This window comes from Micropterus salmoides, unplaced genomic scaffold (assembly GCF_014851395.1).
Source record: "Micropterus salmoides isolate LMB-PRFRI ecotype aquatic unplaced genomic scaffold, ASM1485139v1 Ms_hic_scaffold_1, whole genome shotgun sequence".
Taxonomy (NCBI): domain Eukaryota; kingdom Metazoa; phylum Chordata; class Actinopteri; order Centrarchiformes; family Centrarchidae; genus Micropterus; species Micropterus salmoides.
The window spans coordinates 33,519,006-33,538,908 of NW_024040040.1; the positions used below are offsets into that span (position 1 = coordinate 33,519,006).

Below are 19,903 nucleotides of genomic sequence, written 5' to 3' on the forward strand. Positions count from 1 at the left end.
TGTCACTGTCACAATGCAATTAAATTTTGGAGAAGGGTTTGAAAAATGCTACGAACTGTAATCCAAACTGAGTAATTTTGTTATTGCTCCAGTGTTCAGAGGGAGAAACATGGGATAATAAAGACAATGAATGTTCAGGGACTATTCTAAACCTAACTACCAAGTGAATAAAAAAAGACCTACCAGTTCCACTGGGAATCCTGAGGACTAAGATTTAACCACAGCTTTTAGGTTACATCTCTTAATCTTCCTGTCCCCTGCCTCTCTTCATGCCATCTACCCCTCTGTGGATGCCAACATTCCCCTGGCTTTAGAACATGTCCCAGACAGCAGTAAGAGACTAGTGTTAAGTTTCCCAGATCGTGTGAAGGAGCTGTCATGCCAGCTTTACAGCACATTAATCATACAAGCAATGTGGCTAGAGATACTCTGTATTCTGTTCTGCTGAGTATTTATTATTAATAGAGACACAAATCTGAAGGATGCAGACCACATTTGATATACGTGAAAAATTCAGAAGCTACTAAAGAGACAAGGGCGTTAACTGAACAACAGAATGTGGCCATTTTTCATTCTGGAAAAGTTATGAGAGCAAGAAACCATTATATTAATAGAGTGACCATGTTGTACATAATTTCCCATAAATTTGAGCTCTATGATATTCTGGTGTATCAATATATATTTTTATACTATGACAAAGTCCATTGAACATTGTACCAAGCTTTTGAAAACTGCAACATCTGGTTTAGTCAAGTGGATCCTGCTGTGTTTCTTTCATAAAGCCACAAACTACATGTTGCTGTGTGCTTTCACTCATTTATTGCTGTGTAATATTCATATTCTAAGTAACTAATTGTCTGTAATCTGATTGCTCTGGATATGTTTTTTGTGATTGTCCAGAATGTCATCACATGTGACATGTTCATGTTACTCGCCCACCAAGCTGGCAGTTTAGTATTTGTTTATTATGTGCCTAATGGCAAAAGAACAGCACTTCACCCAGATCTTCCATATAAAGAAAAGTATTTTAATAGATAAGTCCCATTTGCAAAAACACGTAGAAACAATGGAAGACACTGCATATATACACTGTGTTCGCTACCTTGCAGCTACCTCCTCCGTGAGACAAAAAAAAGCCATGTTTATTTACCTAGGTGAAACAGAAAAGCCTTCAAAATTGTAGTTTTTAAATTATGTACTTTTGCCTTTCAATAAATACGAATCATCAAACATTTATTGAAATGAACACACACAAAGAGAAAAAGACAAATTCAAAACAGTGACACCATGTACAGTTGTGCATGTCGACTCAAAAACTTGTCTGGCTAGTCTGAACTTCAACTGAACTGCTCCCAGTAGTGCAATTTAGAAACTACCACAGCAGCTTCACAGAACTGAGACTCTGACATTGAATCAATTTGGTGCTTTTAATAACATTGTGCAAAAATACTGATTGTGAAGACATTGTCTGATGTTTTTGGACTGAAAAGACGATATTAAAAGTGTATATTCATTTCAAAGGAAATGTGTGGTATCTGCAGTGAGATAGGCTGCATTGTGTTGAAAAGCATTTCAATGTAATCCACACTATACAACATTAACGTTGACATAAAATGACATAATATTTGTACTTTCAACAGGAGTTATGATTTAGGATTATGAAATTATTCTGCTCATTGAAATTAGAATTAACATCGAACCATTTAACAACACTGCCTACTTTTCCTTCAGTTCAAACTAACACTTTAACTTTGTCCAGAAAAAACCTTTAACTAATAATTAATATAGTCATTTTTTAGTTCGTCTTGCAAATTTAAGGTCAATTCTGGTGTGATCTGAGTTGAGATGATGATGATGATGATGATGATGAGTTGATGCAAATATAATGCTGTAGAATCGTAATTGTGATTTATAGTTAAATCAGTTTTGCCATCAACATCCTTATGCTTTTTATTATGCTCACTGAATTTCACTTTTCCTTTTATCCCTTCCACAAGGAGTTTAAAGCCAACGAGCAGGGACAGAGTGGCCCCCTGCAGATCATGTTAGGATTCAGTACCTTGCTAAAAAAATGCTTCAGGCAGGACACATGCTTGAACCAATGGTTTGTGGTTAAGGGTTTATTACCCCTTCTTATATAATGCCTTTATGTGTGTAAGCGGGCAATGTAGTGAATATGGGCTGCTTAAAGCTTTGGCCGTACTAATAGTTTTCACATGTTTTGGTCCATTAACTTGAAATTGCATAAACTTTACATTACTGTCAAGTTTTTCAATGGATTCTGCATTTGCAAGGAGATACAATTTTTTTTTTTTAAATAAATAAAGGCCTGTAATGGTGAATTCAAGGATGCTCTGACAAAAGCATTGCATTGTAAGCTATGGTCTTGAAAAATCTAATTCAAAATACAAAGATTGAGTAAACAGGGATGTTGTGAAAAAGATAATGTGAATTTGGTTTTCATGCAATAAAAACTGCTTTTCCACAGCTGCTCAGTATTAGATATCAGAGTCCTTTACTGTAGGAATGATGGTTGCAAACATGTTATGTTGCGATAATTATATAACGTTTACCAAGTAATTATTTTTTATGGCAATTGATTAAGTTTTGAAGTCTATGTAAAATGCATAGAAACCAGTAGTTTCCATCAGACATCACTGGAGGCAGTATTGAAAAAGGTAGGTGATGTATAGGTAAAGCTTTTAAACATGGGAAACCACCATCAAGGCAGATCATCCTTTAAGTTGATATCAATGACTGCTAAGTGTGCTCTCATAATCACCCATCTCCCTTGATAAGCCCAGTAGTTAAGTGTGAGTCATCTCCTGTGTACAACATTTTTAAAAAAAGTATTTTTTACAGCAAAATCTTTGCCACAAAAGCCACGTGTACACAACACATAAAACAAAATGAAATTGTGTTTCTAGACGTAATTTGTCTCATTGTCACTAAATCCAAAAGTGCTTGGAACCAACTACAAAATGTATTCCTTAAAAACTAAATCATCTATCCATAAATTGGATTAAAAGTATTATTTTTGATTGTCACAACACTAACACTAGAACCTGAGCCTTGTTTGTGACCTCTTCATCAAATAGAAGAAGTAATATAAATGTTGACATCCTGGGAATCCTTGTATTCAAAGACTGTCCTTTTGTAATGCTGGTGCATGTGGCGCAATAGAAAGTACTTTAATGCACACTGATTGCTTGCTTGTGTGGAGGGTGGGGAGTGGGGCGGAGGGTTGGGGACAGGTAAATATCTGATGTGTTCGCACCAATCACTCTTACGGCATATAAATGTAGGGACTGGACTTGTGGTGCCCTGTGCTCATCACACATGGCATAACGTTCCTAGGACCAACCATCATGGACTGGCTTATGTCGTGACCGCTCTCGGGCCACGGTGGGGAGTCTATGGGCTCTCGCTTGATCGAGTGGATCAGGCCATGACCTTTGAACTCATAGGCGTCGTGCTTGTTGTAGTCCTGGTGCATGTAGGCTTTGTGAGGGTCGTAGACATGCGAGTCCATGAGGTTGACAGATTGGTTGCTGCATAGAGAGTCTGAGTGAGAGAGTCTCTGAGGACTAAACTGGGTGTTGTCATTGTTATTGCCCATGGCTTTGTCACATTTTAACAGACGTCCGGGTGTGTTGCCGCTGTTGTTGACTGCATAGTTCTGATAGTTGCTGTTGTTGTACGGTGGGCTGATTCCTGCTTTCCCTCGCTGACAGGGCGAGTACTCTGGATCATAATAATCTGCCTCTGATTTGAGATGGAGGCCTGAGCTCTGGTCGTATACCCCGTTACCATAGCGACGGTCAATGGCCTCTGGGTCGCGGCAAGCCCAGGGTCGCCCGTAGGCATCGCAGCCATTCTCAGAGTCTGAGTCGTGCTCCACCTTGATGGGAGCCATGTCGGGCATCAGATGGCCATCGTAGCATTCTCCGTAGCCGTTCTCGCTCTTCACCAGGTCCACGCAGTAGGCATCTGGGTCTGTGGGAATCTGGACGCTCCCGTAGAGCTTAGAGACAAACACCTCACCACCTCTGCTGCTGTGGCAGCTGGGGGAGAGGCGGTATGGCTTCCCGTACTGGCCAGCTTTATTCAAGCGGTTAGAAGGTATGTAGCCGACACCCTGGCCTGCTCTGAGGGGACCTGAATTTGGCCGAAGAGGCCAGCCACCGCCCAGGCCTGGGCTGATGCCTTTATGGGGAGCCATCGAAGACTTGCAGTAGTTGAGGGGCTCCTCCTGGTTGTAGTAACCATCAGGGCGGTATTTGAGATTGTCTTTGGAGAGTGGGGTCCAGGGAGTGTGGTGACCTCGCTGGGTAGGGCCAGGAGTAGGACAGGAGAGGAGGAGAGGGTCTACAATGTCACCCATTCCTCCACTGAAGGAGTGCCTCCGGAGGTGTTCCCCTCGCTCACTGTGAGGGAGAGGTGGAAAATGGGTTGGGAAGGAGAGAGGGATCAAAAAAGGAGAATAAGATCATTAGTCACAAAAAGACAGCTCAATCAGTGCAGATTATTCAAAGTTTCTGTAGTCCTTGGGAACATTCAAAAAGAGGTGGTCTCTTAAAATATCTCTGGTCCACTCAGATATCCATATGGGAATGTCCACAAACTGCATGTTTTTTCTATTGATTGATAATTGACTCAGAACACAAACATCTATGTTTGGTTCACTTAAGTTCATGAGAGAATCATTCCAGAAGTGACTCATTTTTTCCAGGATTCATCTCATCTGAAAATTGAGAACAGAGTCAACATCCAGGACCCAAAGATCAATGACAGCCAGACGGCCAGCACAAGTTTAATGCAGAATATTTCCTCTTAAACCTTCTCTTAAAACACTCCAGTCTAGAGGCAATTGTGCTTCAGCCTTTGGCCTTGTTGAGTATGTAACAATCATTTTGATTATCTGATCTCCTCATTTAGGATGATTAATTTACCACTGAATCTGTTGCACTGTGAACGTCTTTTATGATCCAAAGTTTTATGCAGCATATGTAGGTGGAGAAATTAAGCAATATCTCTTGGTGGATTTGACAGCACAGGGGAGGTATTTTATGCCTATTCAACAACATTACATATGTAAATATACACATTATCATACACAAGTATTGCCCATTGCATTATATGTAAATATCCACTTGATATTAGCTGACCTGTGGTACTTGTTTAAATCAGGTGCCATCTATACTGTACATGGCAGTCTTCTCAGCCTCCCAAACATGTTAATGATGCATGAAGCACAGGGGGCCCTATCCAAGCTGAGACATGTAATTTGCTCCTAATTGGCCACAGGTAAGGCGTCCAGCACTTGTTGGTGTCAAGCCTGCTGGGTGAAGAAAGGGCATATGTTTGTGTTGGTAACTGGGTGTCAGGGTAATTGCTTTTATGTTCATAAAACTGTCGCTGCGTAATAAGCCAGTATATCTCCAAATAAACTCAAAAATGAATAAATAACACACAAGGTCTGATTCCCACGTAATTTTTCATCACTCTTACACTGTTTTGAGTGTGTTTTTATGTACCCTTGCCTCATGGATCTTAGTCAAGCCAGTCACTAAGTATGTTTTTACATGTAAACTGCACTATTCCAAAGTAAACATGTCACCCCTTATGAATTATGAGACCATCTCTGGGTTGACTGCTGACAATGTGCACCATAACTCCAAGCTTCAATAAAACATAACTGATGATGTAGCGGCTGTGGCCTTTGAAAGTTTCAAATGTTCTCCCCCATCAGGCAAATCAGTGTAGAGGCCATAACAAGGTGCCAAAATGCATCAAACCTCAAGTTTGGACCAATGGTGTCTGAGACAACAAGTTTGTGTTGAAAAGCTTGACCTTTAATTATAGTATAGCACCCCAATTAAAACAATCAGGGGATTTAAACTAGGACACAGTGTGAATATACATCATCCCTCCAACTTAAGTTAAAGTAATGCAAGGATATTGCTCATGTTTGAGGTTTCATTCCCTCTTACCCATGCTCCAGTGCAGAGATAATCCCTCCTCCTCCTCCCTTGTTCTTTCCCCGCATTAACATGTTCTTCATTTTCATCTCAGTGATGGAGGGCAGTAGGAGGGGTACACCTATGCAGAATAGAGCCAGCTGGGGAGGCATCAGAGCCCCGGAGGCTGACTTCTTTTTCTGACCGTGGAGGAACTTCAGCCGACCCTGGAACTGTATAGTCTGGGAGAGAAGAGAGTTAGAATTTACTAAGTGGAGGTAGTTTACCAGTTTCACCATCTTAGTTTTGCCTGTTAGCTAACGCTACATTAGCTAATTTGCACTAAACACAAAGTACAGTTGAGATTGATGGGAATTTTATAAGTTGTTGAGATATTCCAGTGTGGACCAAAGTGGTAGACCAATAAACCAACATTGCCATCCATGAAGCCACGCCGCCACTGTGGCTAGCATGCTCAATAAAGCTAATTTAATTGTATTCTTTCAACAGGGATGGACGATTCTTTGGCCGGAAGATTCTTTGGCCGTATTATTTGCTAACAGAATGAGTATTGTGCATTGCATTACACATTTTGTGTCCCTACTGTAATTATGTTGACTGATGAGGAAAGCATCTCACCAATATTTGCTCACTACTTGGCTAGAAGTGCTTCCAGTATATGTCAGAAAATTGCCATCTAGAATTTCTATAGTGCAGCCAACGTTAGTGCAACCAGAGCAGACTTGGAGACAGTGAACTCTTCTGACCCTGATGAAATGGTCCAAAACCATATTCTTGTTGCTCTGTCATCAGGGCCTCTAGGCTTTTCCACTGCTGTTCTCCAAACCACTCTAGTCACAGCCATGAGGGATGAACTAGGCTTCTATTCTGCTGCTGTGTCAAGGCACCCAATTACCACATAACGCCTTGCATTACAGCTATAAATACCTGTATACACAACAATTCAAAATCAAGTTTTGCTGTACCAAAGGGGTTGTAATCCTCCAGAAAGTGGGCCACACACTCCATGCTTCATTTCTATTGCAATATTCTGCATTTTTCTGTTTTGTTTTGTGTAAACTTTAATATAAGAACTGTTCACTTAAGCTGGCAGTTTGGTTCAGACCACTCACCAAGAATCCAGAGGTGCTGTCCAAAAGGCATCGGACTCTGGCAATGAAACATCTGTTGAGAAAGCAGGAGAGCTCAGGAGGAATTCCCCCTGACTCCGGAGAATGGAACAGGCTGCTCACTACTATGTCCTCACCTGAGATGTAATAGAGAAAGATGGAGGAAAGGAAAATAATTTTGTATGAACAGCAATTTGTGTGGCAAACCTACAATGTGCTTCATTGTCAGGAAAAGGGGAAAAACAAAGATCATCTATTTATTATGAAACGTATATAAGTTTTCAAAAGGTAATATTAGTTGGTCATTGGTTGGCAAATTATGATATACCGATAGACTTTGTCTTTTTAGAGATGGATGTAGCTTTTATGAAATTATATGATAAAAATAGATGTTTAAAGTTGATCTGCCATAATATAATGTGATTTTGCTGGTCTGACTTAAGTGGGAAGAAATTTATGTGCATCTCTCTACTGATGACATAATGTATATCTGCCTAAAAGTAACCAGCAAAACTTCAAAATCGGATCGTGATCTAAATATTTAACAAAGACAATCCACGATCACCACCATATACCTGTTAACTTTTAACCAAGCAGTCTGCTCAATAACACTGGTGCCTCTGTTCCCAGTAAGCTACCCACCACTCCCTGCAACTGCCGGGTTATCCTGATGAGCCGACGTCCCCTGGTGCTGCGGAGGACACATGGCCCAGTGGAGCTGCTGCCTGAACTCCTGACGGTCGTCTATGTGAATATAGTCAAACACATTCTGGTGCATCACGTCAGTCTGTGGGGGAAAGTTAGTGGGTTAGTTTGTTGAAGAAATTTGTTGAAAAAAACATTTTATTAAAACATGTATGTATAGAGACATTTCTAGTTTTATGTTAGCTTTTTTTTATCACGTCATCTCCTGAAAGTCTTCAGAGACATGACATTGCGTGTTCATAGCACTGTCCGCAGACCACTGTGTTTTCCTGCTATCAGTGTAGCTGGTTCTGTAGCTGCAGTGTGCTGCCTCAGATACATTCAGTCTGCCTCAGGTTTCCGTGCATGGCTATATACCTCATAACCATGCCAACTGCCCCCATCTCACACACAAGGACTATACTGTACACACAAAGTCAATGGAAGTCACAGAAACATGCATGCACACTTGTATAGATAGATGTCTGCACATACACACAAGCAGGAGCATTTCCCCAGTACAGTAACAGTCTAAGGGTAGCTGGAGGGCCAGTGAGGGCAGCTGTGTTTGTCAAACATCGCGTGACACCGGCTCCTGAACAGCAGTCCAGCCCAGCTTACCCTCCGCATCCATACACATCTACACACACACACACACACACACATACATAGAGTGAGTCGGGTTTCAGCCCACTCTCGTCATGGCCTCTCTTTCTTTTCCAGCAATAGATTTGCTTTCTGTCATTCCATGACAGATTCCTCACTAAAATGTTCAACCTTCTCCTCTTCCCTCTCTCCCTCCTCCTTGCACTCTCTCCGTAATTTCCACACTGGTGGCACGCGATGGTTTTTGATCGCCTGCCTCTTAAAACACAATCTGTTCCCACCGTCTTCGGCGGGCGCTTCGTCCTGTGGTTTGGTTCCCTACCGGCAGTCAGGCAGACATACGGATCGAGTGACTATTGTTTATGTTTCTCGTAAAAAGCACAGAGAGGAAAAGAAGAGGGGAAAAAAAGGAGAATAAGTGATATTTTTGCTGACCTTCAAAGGCTAACTGCCCCAGTAACAAATGGGATCAAAGGCCAATGGAGGTTTTCTGCTCTTCTCCAGGGCTTTCTTGTGGTGCTACTTAGTGAAGTGTTCTCTTTTCTTTTTTTCCCTGTGGTATATTAAGTATAAGTGTCCTTCTGACTACAATTGTGGGCTCAAATTATGTGACATGTTGTCAAGGCCTTAAAGGCAAACTATGAGACTTAAAAACAACCAATAGCTCCTTTGCGAGAATTGAACATGTGGGGAAAGGCTAAAAGAATGTTTTGATGACAGTCTCTGAAATATAACATGATGATCTGTATGTACTTAAAGGATTTTTAATATGTTTATGCACTGCAAGGACAGACTTTTTATTGTCAACAACAAATTTATTCTTAGGTTTTCTTGTATACAGTAGAATGATGTATTAAAAATCACCTGAATTTTGGTTCTTAGTTTTCAGTATTGACTTGTACAGAGAGCTACACTATTTGAACTGGAAGTTGATCTTGTGTATAGATAAACATTGATTTTCTACTGCCTCTGGTGATCATACACCACCACATCACACAAAATGCTTTGGCTGCTTTACATGCTGGGTTGCTTTGGCTCCCAACCAAGTTTGCTGCCTGTCAATACCATGTCTCTTTCTCCTGAGTTAGCAAAGTATGTTTTTGCATTTGTCAAATTTAAAATATTGATATGGAATCAGTGGCGTCATGAACATGTCTTATGTGTGACATACTGCTACAGCTTTACTGTACACAGAGGACCTGTTGTGGTTTAATGGTCTGTTGGTGAATTTTGTCAGGTGCATTTTTTTGCTTTCCATCCAACATTACATCAGACAGCATGAAATATAGCAACCACTCCTGATCCCAAGACTTCACTTGTTCCACATTTGCATGCAAACATAAACCATATCTGGTCTTTTTAACCACGTAGCTCTAGGGACGGCACTGTTGGTCTGTTTGTTGGTCCACCGCTTTGGTCTGGACTGGAATATCTCAGCAACTACCAGATGGTTTGCCATGACATTTTGTATGGACATTCATGGTATCATTTAAGTATATTCAAAGGTGTTCTGTCTTTGTTTACATCTAACATTACATAACATCAGACAGCATGTGTCAAACATAAGTTGACACAGAAAAACTAATTAGCTTAATACTAAATGTGTCAACATTTTGCAACATACAAGACATCCCACATTAAAACCTGTTGACAGACCCACCAACACACACATGGATACACCCATTTTATGCACCATTCAGTTTTCATTTCCTTTGTCTGTCACTCCCATGCCACTGTGCACACACACACCCATGTGCACACAGGCACACACTCTGGCTGGATCGTTCAGACCGCTTTGGTTTTGATGTCGATTTCATGCCGCTACGTTACTGCCCTCGTCTGCTTGTAAGCCAAGTGGGAGCGCTGTTGCAGAAGAATTTCTACCCCAAAGTGTACGTGTGCTGTGTGTGTGTGTGTGTGTGTGTGTGTGTGTGTGCACATTGGTAAGCAGACATGAGGGCAAAGGAGGGATTTTAACAGTGAAAAGCACTTTATTCATGGTTTTGAAGGAGCGAGATGATTTCAGCATCGCAGGACAGGCGAGCCAGTGTTGATATCATCCATAAGTAATGACTGGCTGCGTATGGCCGCTGGAGAGGAAGAAAGCTAAACCGTCGGTGACTTATCAGTGCCTGCACACACACACACATGCAGACAGACACACACACTCACAGACACACACAGAGTGTATGCCAGGGTGAAACAAAGGTCTTCACCTACATGTGGCCTCTTAGCTGTGACTTAGTGGGTTCACTCTGCCCCCTAGATAGAGTTATCAGGCAGCAGAGAGGCAGACTGTGAGAGAGACTTTTACTCTGGCTTATTATCCTGATGAAAAGGAAAGTAGAAAGAGAGGAATGGACGAGAACAGAAAGGATTGGCTGAGGGGGAAAAAAAGGTGAACTTGCTGATTAATGCCATTTACTGACATTTGTTGAGGGAAAACCTTGTGAGTGACTATGCGAGAGGCTACCAGGGAGGATTTATTAGCCCTCAATTGTTGCTCCAGTATTTTTAAAATTATAAAATATATTTTATTTGATCCAAACTATTAAAGGAATAGACATTTCCTATATAATCAAAAGCTTTAGAAAGATGAGAAGATCGATATCACTTTCATGTATATATGAAGCTGAAGCTAGCAGCTGGTTAGCTTAGTTTAGCCTAAAGACTGGAAGATAGGGGTGTGACGAAACGAGATGATACACGATATTGGGTTCACGAGAATGAGATAAGACGATCCTTTTACAGTCTTTTATTCGACTGAAAGTTACAAAATGCAAAACAATGAAGGTGCATTTTGAAATGTTACTTACATATTGTTTGTGTCTTGTCTTTCACTCAGTTGCCGTTTATTGTTTCCACTGGGTACCCAAAATGCTGCCACACAAACAATTTTTTAAAGCATGTTCAATGCTAGTTTCACCCTCTCACTCTGTCATGCTGATATCACGAGGCAGGTTTTCACCTCGATGAGAGATATCATCATGTTTAATATCATGAGATCTTGTGGCACAAGAACCCCTACTGGAAGATAAAGACAACCACCTACAAGTCTCTCTAAAGCTCACGAATGAACCCGATATGTCTCATTTATTTCATATGTACAAAAACCAAAGTTTAAAAACAACAAGTTATGTTATCTACAAAGCAGACTTTCTCTTTTGGCCAGGACCAGAAATTACTCAACCTTAATATTGTTGCATTTTTTTCATATTGGTTGTGTTTGCTGTCAGGTGCCTAAATTCCTGAAATAATTTTATGGATTCAGGTTACCGTAGCCTCAGGCAGGAGGACGACTGACAATTTGTCGAAAACATGATAAGTTGGGCAGGTAATGTGACCAGCTGAGTGGAGGGAGGAAATGACAAACCCCTCCTTTTTTAGAGAAATGTTGCACATTGGGGCTTGAAAGATGACATTGTTAACTAGTTTGTCCATTGATGTGTTCATCATTCAGTATTATACCTTCATTATACATCTTGTTACTCACAACATTGGACATCAAAAATATAATTGAGATGTTCAACTCACCTGATGAAATCCCAGATAGTCCACAATAGTTGAGGAGGCATAAAAGACCATCCCATCACTGCTCACCACCAAGGCAAAGCCTGTCAAAGACTACAAACACACACAGAAAAAAGATCATGTAGCAAATACATAATTGACAAACACAAACAACTGCATTTAACCAGCACCACGTTTGCAAAGCTATCTTTAGATGGCATGATTGCACCCAGCAGAAACACAGTGCAAAAGAGTCAAATGGTTTTATTTGCGACCCAACTGTGCTGTGTTACAGTCATCACTGTGCAATTATTTTTTTTAGGCTTGAGACAAAACACAGCCAGAATTTGACTCCAGCCAGACTTTTTATAGCGCAATGTTCAATTTATATCATTCTTTCCATAATTCTCAGAACAGCAAATAACAGTAAAAATGGAACAAAAGGTAGAATAATACAATACTGGAGAAGGAATGAAAGACAGATGGACATGGAAATGAGTCGGCCAAACAAAACTTGCTGATTTGTAACGCAAAATATTGCTTTTGAAAGACTTTTTGACTTTGGGGTGGAATTTAGATTCATGGTATTTTGAAAGCAATTCACTTGAGGATGACATGCACACCAATTTGTTCGCCTTTAAACTTACATATTTCACAAGTTAGAAACTTTGATAATTAAGTCTCTTTGACTGGTAACATGCTTTGATTTGCGATACTAAACACACTCATTAAAAGCAGACAAACTTTAGACACAAACAATCTCGTTCCCACTTTCCCTCTTTACACACACCCGTGCACACGATGGGGGGATAATGTGTTTTGCCAGCACAGCTTACAAAGACAAGTGTTGATTAAAAAGAAAATTTAAATAAATATGTAACTGGCTTCAGTCAAATGAGGCGGGATGGACAGATGGAAGAGATGGAAGCAAGAGTATGAGAGAAAAATGAAAACACAGGAAAGGGACGTGGAAGGTAGTGTTGGGGGGGGGTTCCTTCGTGTGTGTGTGTGTGTCCGCATGTGTGCGCACAGCTGTGATAGCGTGACAACTGCAAGGCTACTTGACTTGCGTGACTGCTGCTGCCAGAGTCTGTCACCTCTATTTTTCTGCGAGATTATGCAGGTCCTCCCTGGTGTGTGTGTGTGTGTGTGTGTGTGTGTGTGTGTGTGTGTGTGTGTGTGTGTGTGTGTATTTTATGTGGTATATAGCCATGCGGCCTCTAAATTCACAATCACACTCACTTTTCCTCTATGTCTCCCTCTTTAACTTTCTCCTAACAGTGATCTGATTGCCTTAGCGAGCAGTGTAATGCTCTGTCACTGCACATGCTCCACCTTAACCACATAATGCCCTCTGATACCTGGGTGAATAATGCCCTTTGTCCTAACTTTGAGGGTATTTGAGTCACACTGTGACAAAGCAACACTGTGTCAGAAACATATCCTGACTATGACATGACATGTGAAAAACATATATGATGGGCAGGGAAGCAGGGATGGGAAGATGACTCAGGTGCTTTGCGGTGTAGATGCAGATGATGTTTGACAATTTTAACTGGCACATGCTCATGACATCCAGGGGGAGGGTGATCCCCCTGCAGACTCACAGACACACAGCGTTCTCCAGCAGGCACTCACATCCCAATAATAGACGCAATACACATCTACGAAGGCATATCTGCATCACTTTTCATCTTTCATTTGAAGCAAGATAGCAAGATCAAAGATCCGTGTGTAATGTTATGTACAGCAAAAGGCATACAGCACCGTTTGGACTGCTCTGAAGCTTAGATAGGGTAATGTGGGATCAGTATAGCTTTGTATAGTTTCCAATACACTTAATGTATTGGTTGCATGGGAGTGTGTGAACATCTGGTAACAACATGTCAGGGCCAAATCTAATATATTTATGAAAACAGTGAATTTTGTTCAAATCCAACATGTCAGTGCTGAAAATATGAAAATGTCTGGTTTTTAGATCAAGAATTTGGATCTTATATACTATACTGAAATCATGTGTCTGGGAGACAAAAGGTATAGCTTTAAGGTCCATAGCTGGGATTGCTTGTTTAGTTAAGACATCTTATCTAATTCATAAATATAAAGTAGTGCACTAAAAGTATACTTCCAGTTACAGAGCTCATCTGTAAAGCTTCTTGCATATAGAACTCTCATAAATGACCCAGTGATCTAGGATTTCGAGAACCTGTCCAAACAATTGACATGAAAACAGCCTGACTATACTTGAATGTGATGTTGGCTTAAGGAGGTCCTGCAAGGCCATAAAACGGCCAACATTTACACGCTGACTTCATTTAGGTTTATTTACCCTGTTCACCTATTCTATTCCTCTACTAAATTGTTGAAATACTACATTAAATTTTAAACCCATTAAATATTTTTATTCTTCTGGAACAAATAGGACTTGGACTTTTGACCTGAATGAGCCCGACTAAAACAGTATATTTTGTAGGTTGATTGCTGTAATTGGCTCTCCAAAATGGAATGCTTGGCAAACATATTAGATTAATACAGTGTTCTTAATAACGTTTATTTTTCACATGTCCAAAACCATTATGTGAACACCCATGATTTATGTTGGAATACGACAGACCATTTGGTGGTGGTGCATAGATAAGATGCTTGCCTTTGGCGTGGGAGACCGGGTTTGATTCCTACTGTGAGACATCCACCATTGTGTCCCTGAGCAAGACACTTAACCCCTCGCTGCTCCAGAGGCGTGCGACCTCTGACATGTATAGCAATTTTAAGTCGCTTTGGCTAAAAGCGTCAGCTAAATGAATAAATGTAATTTACAATTTATTTCACAGATACAGAGCTCGAAAGAAAAATTAGCAAAATGCCTATACAACTATAGTGATTATTATCCTATTTTATTTATAAAAACCAAAAAACTAAGTAAGAACCAAGAGAGAGAGCTTTATATGTCTATTATAAAGTAGGAAAATAGTAATAGATAGAAAGAGAGAATATGTATTGATATTGGCTGCACTGTGCACCATGCTGTTTTCTGTTTGTTTTCTCATTCATATTTCCCTGAGTTCCTTGCATACTAAAGCCTTTACGTAATGGAAACAAGCACCTGCTGCTGGCCCGCTCTGCTACATATCTGCAACTAAGACACCCCCGGCTCCCATAACCGCCCCTGGGAGACTAAAAGCTTTGACTTACAAATCTTAAGAGGCGCTTTGCACGCAGTGCCCAAAATAAAATATTGGTTCACTGGATTTGGAAGCAAGGGAGGGCAGGGGAAGAGGTAGGAGGTGGTGGTGATGGTGGTAGTGGGGCAGCCTTCTCTCATTCTTTCGACAGGGTTTCTTTGGTTTTCCTTCTGTCTAGCTGTCAGAATGAAAGCAGCGATGATGAGGTCATGACAAACATGGAGACCTTCTGCCACTGGGAACATACCCACATCCTACACACACAACCTGAGTTTAGAATAATATGGGATTCTGATGTAATTTTGGCTATCAGCCAAAGAGTGTAGCCACAGTCACACATAAGAAACAGTACAGTACAGAATCAGAAGTTTAGTTTTTAGCCACGCTAGCTGTGGATGGCAGTATAGTGTACTTTGTGTAAAGTAGGAAATGTTACCAACTAAACTAAGTTGGTGAACATCAAGAGAGTAAATTAATGTATTTCTGGTGAAAATGATATTGTTTAAGAGGTTCACTAAATCCAGTGTAACATTTGCTGTTTTTATTTGATTTAAACAAAATTTGAATTTGAAAAGTGAATAGGAGATTACATGTTAAAAATGGCTTACTTGCACTTGCATTTTTCTTCATTCATAACATTCTGTAAAGACAAGCTTCATCCTCGCTGAAGTGTGTAGAGGAAACAGTAAAAGCTTTCCAGCTCCAGCACCGCTGTTCTCAAGCTGAACCTAACCTCTGACCTGAAAATTTAGAATTTTGAACATGGGAAACCCTAACTCTGACCACAGTCTCAAAGAGCCACTAGTGTGGCTGTGGACTCTTAGTCTTGTTATTTAGATGTTCCATATCTTATATACATAATACAAAATTGCAAATACAATATAGACAATAAAATAACCAATATATTGTATATTTATATACATTACTGTGTATTTTGTGAGTATGAACCTCCAAAAATAAATAAATAAATAAAAAACACTTGTACACGCACACACACATACAAAGACATGCAATCCCAACAAACACACACAAATAAACACAAGCACACACATTTATTCCTCTATCCCCATGGGGACATGTCATTGACATAATGTATTCCCTAGCCCCTTACCCTAACCTTAACCATCACTACATGCCTAACCTTAACCCTACCCCTAACCTTTACTTAATTCTAACCCTAATCCTAAAACCAAGTCTTAACCATCAAAAAGCCTTTTAAACTTGTGGGGTCCAACACCCATATGTATAGTAGAATCACAGTTTTTGGACCCCACAAATATAATAAAAGTATAATAAAACAAACCCATGCACACACACACACACACACACAAATGTCTCTTCCCTCTCTTGGGATCCCATCACCATAACAACTAATGCACTGTTTGCTACGAGGCCCCAGCGCAGGTTGAGTCACGCAACGGTAGGCATCACATCACTACGGTCAATCTATCCTTTTGTGTACCACCCCGCTGAGACAACCTAACACGTTAACAGAAGCATCAGTGGATCAGCTCAGCACTGTGTGTGTGTATGCTCACACAGTTGTTGGCGATGATCAGTGTCATAATTTGTTGTTTAACAGATAGCCATTAGGATATTGAGCGCGTAGCAGTGATCTGATGCTCTCACAACTCCCATGTAGTGCAGCTGTACAGCATGCGATTATGACATCCTGTTTGCATTGATACCTTCAACAGAAACATTTGCCTTTGTAGGAATTTAACAGTCTTCACATGTTTCATTTAAAATATATAAAAATATGCATTGTTTGCATGTGTGTGTTATTGGTCATAGCTAAGTACAATTGGGTGTCCTGATATCAAGTCAAAATAATAGGACATTACTTGTCATACCCTGAATAAATGCACACTTAATCTGTGGTTAAAATCGTATTAAAGGTCTTAGGTCAACTGACAAAAAAACAAATATTCTCTTTGCTCTGATTACTGTCGACAGGTTTGATATGTTCTTCTCGATCTCTTCTGCTCACTTTACCACATGTATTTAGACAGAGATGCACTCACACACACACACACACACACACACACACACACACACGTACACTTGACAGGCTGTTCAAGCCTCTAGCATGTGTGAGTCCCCACCTCCTTCATCAACTCTGACACCCCATCTCACCCTTTTGTCACGCAACACCACAGCTCTGCAAAGGAGGTCAGGGCAAAGGGCGAAGGGCCCACACGCATAGACACACACACACACACACAAAAACCCTTAACCCCCCCTCCCAAATCACACTCACTCCCTCAGACACAAATGGTCCCCTGACTGGCGTGTATGCAAGCTAGCAAGTAATTTATCAAAGGGGACATGCAGGAGGCAAGACCGTGCAACCAAAAAGGCAACGATGTGATAATAGCATAGTAAAAACTGGCATTATTAAAGCTTTAGGACAGTATTTACATACACACAATACTTTCTGTCCAGTTTCTTACATGAACAGGGGTCGTACACACACAGAAATATGTGGCTTCTTACTTCCAGGAGGAGGCTGCTTTCATTGACCGTGGTGCCCATTGGAAGGCTCTCTTTCCTGGATTCAGGGTTAGAGGATGCTGTGCTGATGATGTGCTTCCTGGAGGCCTTTTCTTGGTTTGCTATAAAAATAGAAAAAGAAAAGGGTAAACATAAAAAGGGCCGTATTTATGTTAAAACAGTAATCTAATAGCAACCTGTGGGTTTAAGGATGTCAGAAATGATAACAAAGGTTGTTACAAGTGCAGGTGACAATGGAAAGAACATTTGAGAATAACAACAATGACTATTTTCCAAAGCATTCTTACCAACTCTCCCAACCTCTGTGATATGGCAGTGAGAGAGTTGGACCGACACTCAGACATATGGCGGACACATTAACTTTATCAGTCTCCTTTAATACTGCACTAACGCCAGGTATTAGTGTGTGTGGTGGGCCTGCCTTCCAAGACAAAACAGTGGAGGATTTCAGGACTTTACAGGATTCCTCTCACACGATATATCCACATGCACATGCAACGCTCATTCTACCACACAGAGTGAGGTAGAAGACAGCAGTCACTGCGTTTGGGACGGTCTGGTTGATTGTTGAGTTGCGTAAACTGGTCGTTCAAAAATATAAAGAAAGACACATGTAGAGCAGCAAATATATTATGAATAACATGTTTTATTTATCTTTTTAAATCTTAAAAATAGTTTAAGAGGTTCACTGAATTCAGTGTAACATTTGCTGTTTTCATGTGAATAGGAGATTTTTTGTTTAAAATGGCTTAGGGTGTGCAATGTTCTTCATTCATAACATTCTGTAAAGACAAGCTTCATCCTCGCTGAAGTGTCCTTGAGGAAACAGTAAAAGCTTTCCAGTTGCAGCGCTGCTGTTCTCTAGCTGAGCCTGACCTCTGACCTCTTTGTGAAGGGAGCAGAATACAAAAGAAAGTTTTGCCTATGGATCTCAAAGTAGGATCCTCGGAAGAACACTTGATTTTGCTTTTCACGAATCTCCTGCTCCTTTGTGCTATCTGATTGTTAATAAAGTAGAAATACTCATCAAAGTGATAAAAAGTAATTAATTCACACTCCATCAACCACTATACACATACTATGTTCCATGCCAGAGTGTGTATACATTCAATTAGCCTATACGACTGTGGCGTGCAGAACTGTCACATGTGCATTTGTGACGTATGTGTTGCGTGTGTTCCATGCATGTTTGCGTGTTTCTCGTATGGGTGTGCTGTCGGGGGGCATGTGGCTCACTCCAAGAGATCAGCCCTACGCTCCATCACTCATTGTACCAGGCCCAGATTAGTCACGCAACACACGCACACACACACACACACACACACACACCATAGCCTCATTATGAAAATCTACTATGTAAGTAAGTATTTATGCATGTATGTATCTTCCGATGTCTCTTATAGTCCCCACCCCCTTGACTAACCCCATTACGGCTTCCATACCTCCCCTTTAAACCTTCTACCATCCCCTGTCCTCTGTCCACCCACCACCTCCCCAAACGCTTCTTATACCCTCCTTCTCCTCATCTCCCCTCCATTTCTTTATTTAACTCAGCTTAGCAGGCGATCGACAACCGATTTCGTGATGCTTAAAGAGTTTCCCTTCTCTTAATTTCCTTCTGAAGCATGCAAAGCTAATGTGTAATTTTTTTTTTATCCATACATTTTGCCTGGATTAATTTTTTTCGCATATAATCCTGTATTCCCCCTCATGCAAGGCCAGGTTTTTTCAAGCTATGGGTGAAAATAAAGGCTTTAATGTGTGTGTGTCTGCTGCTAAAAATCAGGTTAAACGCTGTTTACTGCATTGACGGGCAGCTTCTCATGAACTCATAAATGCCAGTAATAATGTTAAGTATTTTGTCATCACCTCCGCTAGGTGCAAACACATGCAGACAAACAGACTCAGGCAACCGCACACATACACACAAAACCATTCTCTTCAATCACCGCAAAATCATCCAACCAGTGGAAACTAGTGCAGAGGGAAATGAATCTAATAAGCCTCTTTATTTTGCTCCTTCAACGCCTCATGTATTTTTGTTTTCTCTCTTACAGCAGCTTTTGGAGAGGATGCAGAGTCAGGAAAGACAAATATACGGGATGATTAATTATCGGCACCGGCACTTCCTCTGCCAACAATACAGGCTTTATTCATCATCGCCCATGTCTTCGGGTTTGCTTTTCTTTGCCTATATTTTCTCCCTCTCTGGTCTAAAAATGAAAACAGAGTAGGTAATGGCGAGGAGCTTATGTGCTCTGTGTGAGGACAGGTTGTTAAGTAAGAAAGTGACAGGTAGCGGGATGTAGATGCTGCC

General features: G+C 40.8%; 1 protein-coding gene across 1 annotated transcript; it reads right to left on the reverse strand.

Moving 5' to 3' along the window:
- Positions 1 to 1,121: 1,121 nt before the first annotated feature.
- Positions 1,122 to 19,014, reverse strand: LOC119882499. The gene is made up of 8 exons (XM_038692574.1): positions 19,010 to 19,014; positions 18,097 to 18,167; positions 17,569 to 17,687; positions 11,915 to 12,004; positions 7,733 to 7,877; positions 7,094 to 7,227; positions 5,994 to 6,202; positions 1,122 to 4,427 (listed from the first exon to the last, which is right to left on the reverse strand). The coding sequence occupies exons 1-8, from the start codon at positions 19,012 to 19,014 to the stop codon at positions 3,287 to 3,289; spliced, it is 1,914 nt and encodes a 637-aa protein (XP_038548502.1). The 3' UTR covers positions 1,122 to 3,286.
- Between the last annotated feature and the right edge of the window lie 889 nt (positions 19,015 to 19,903).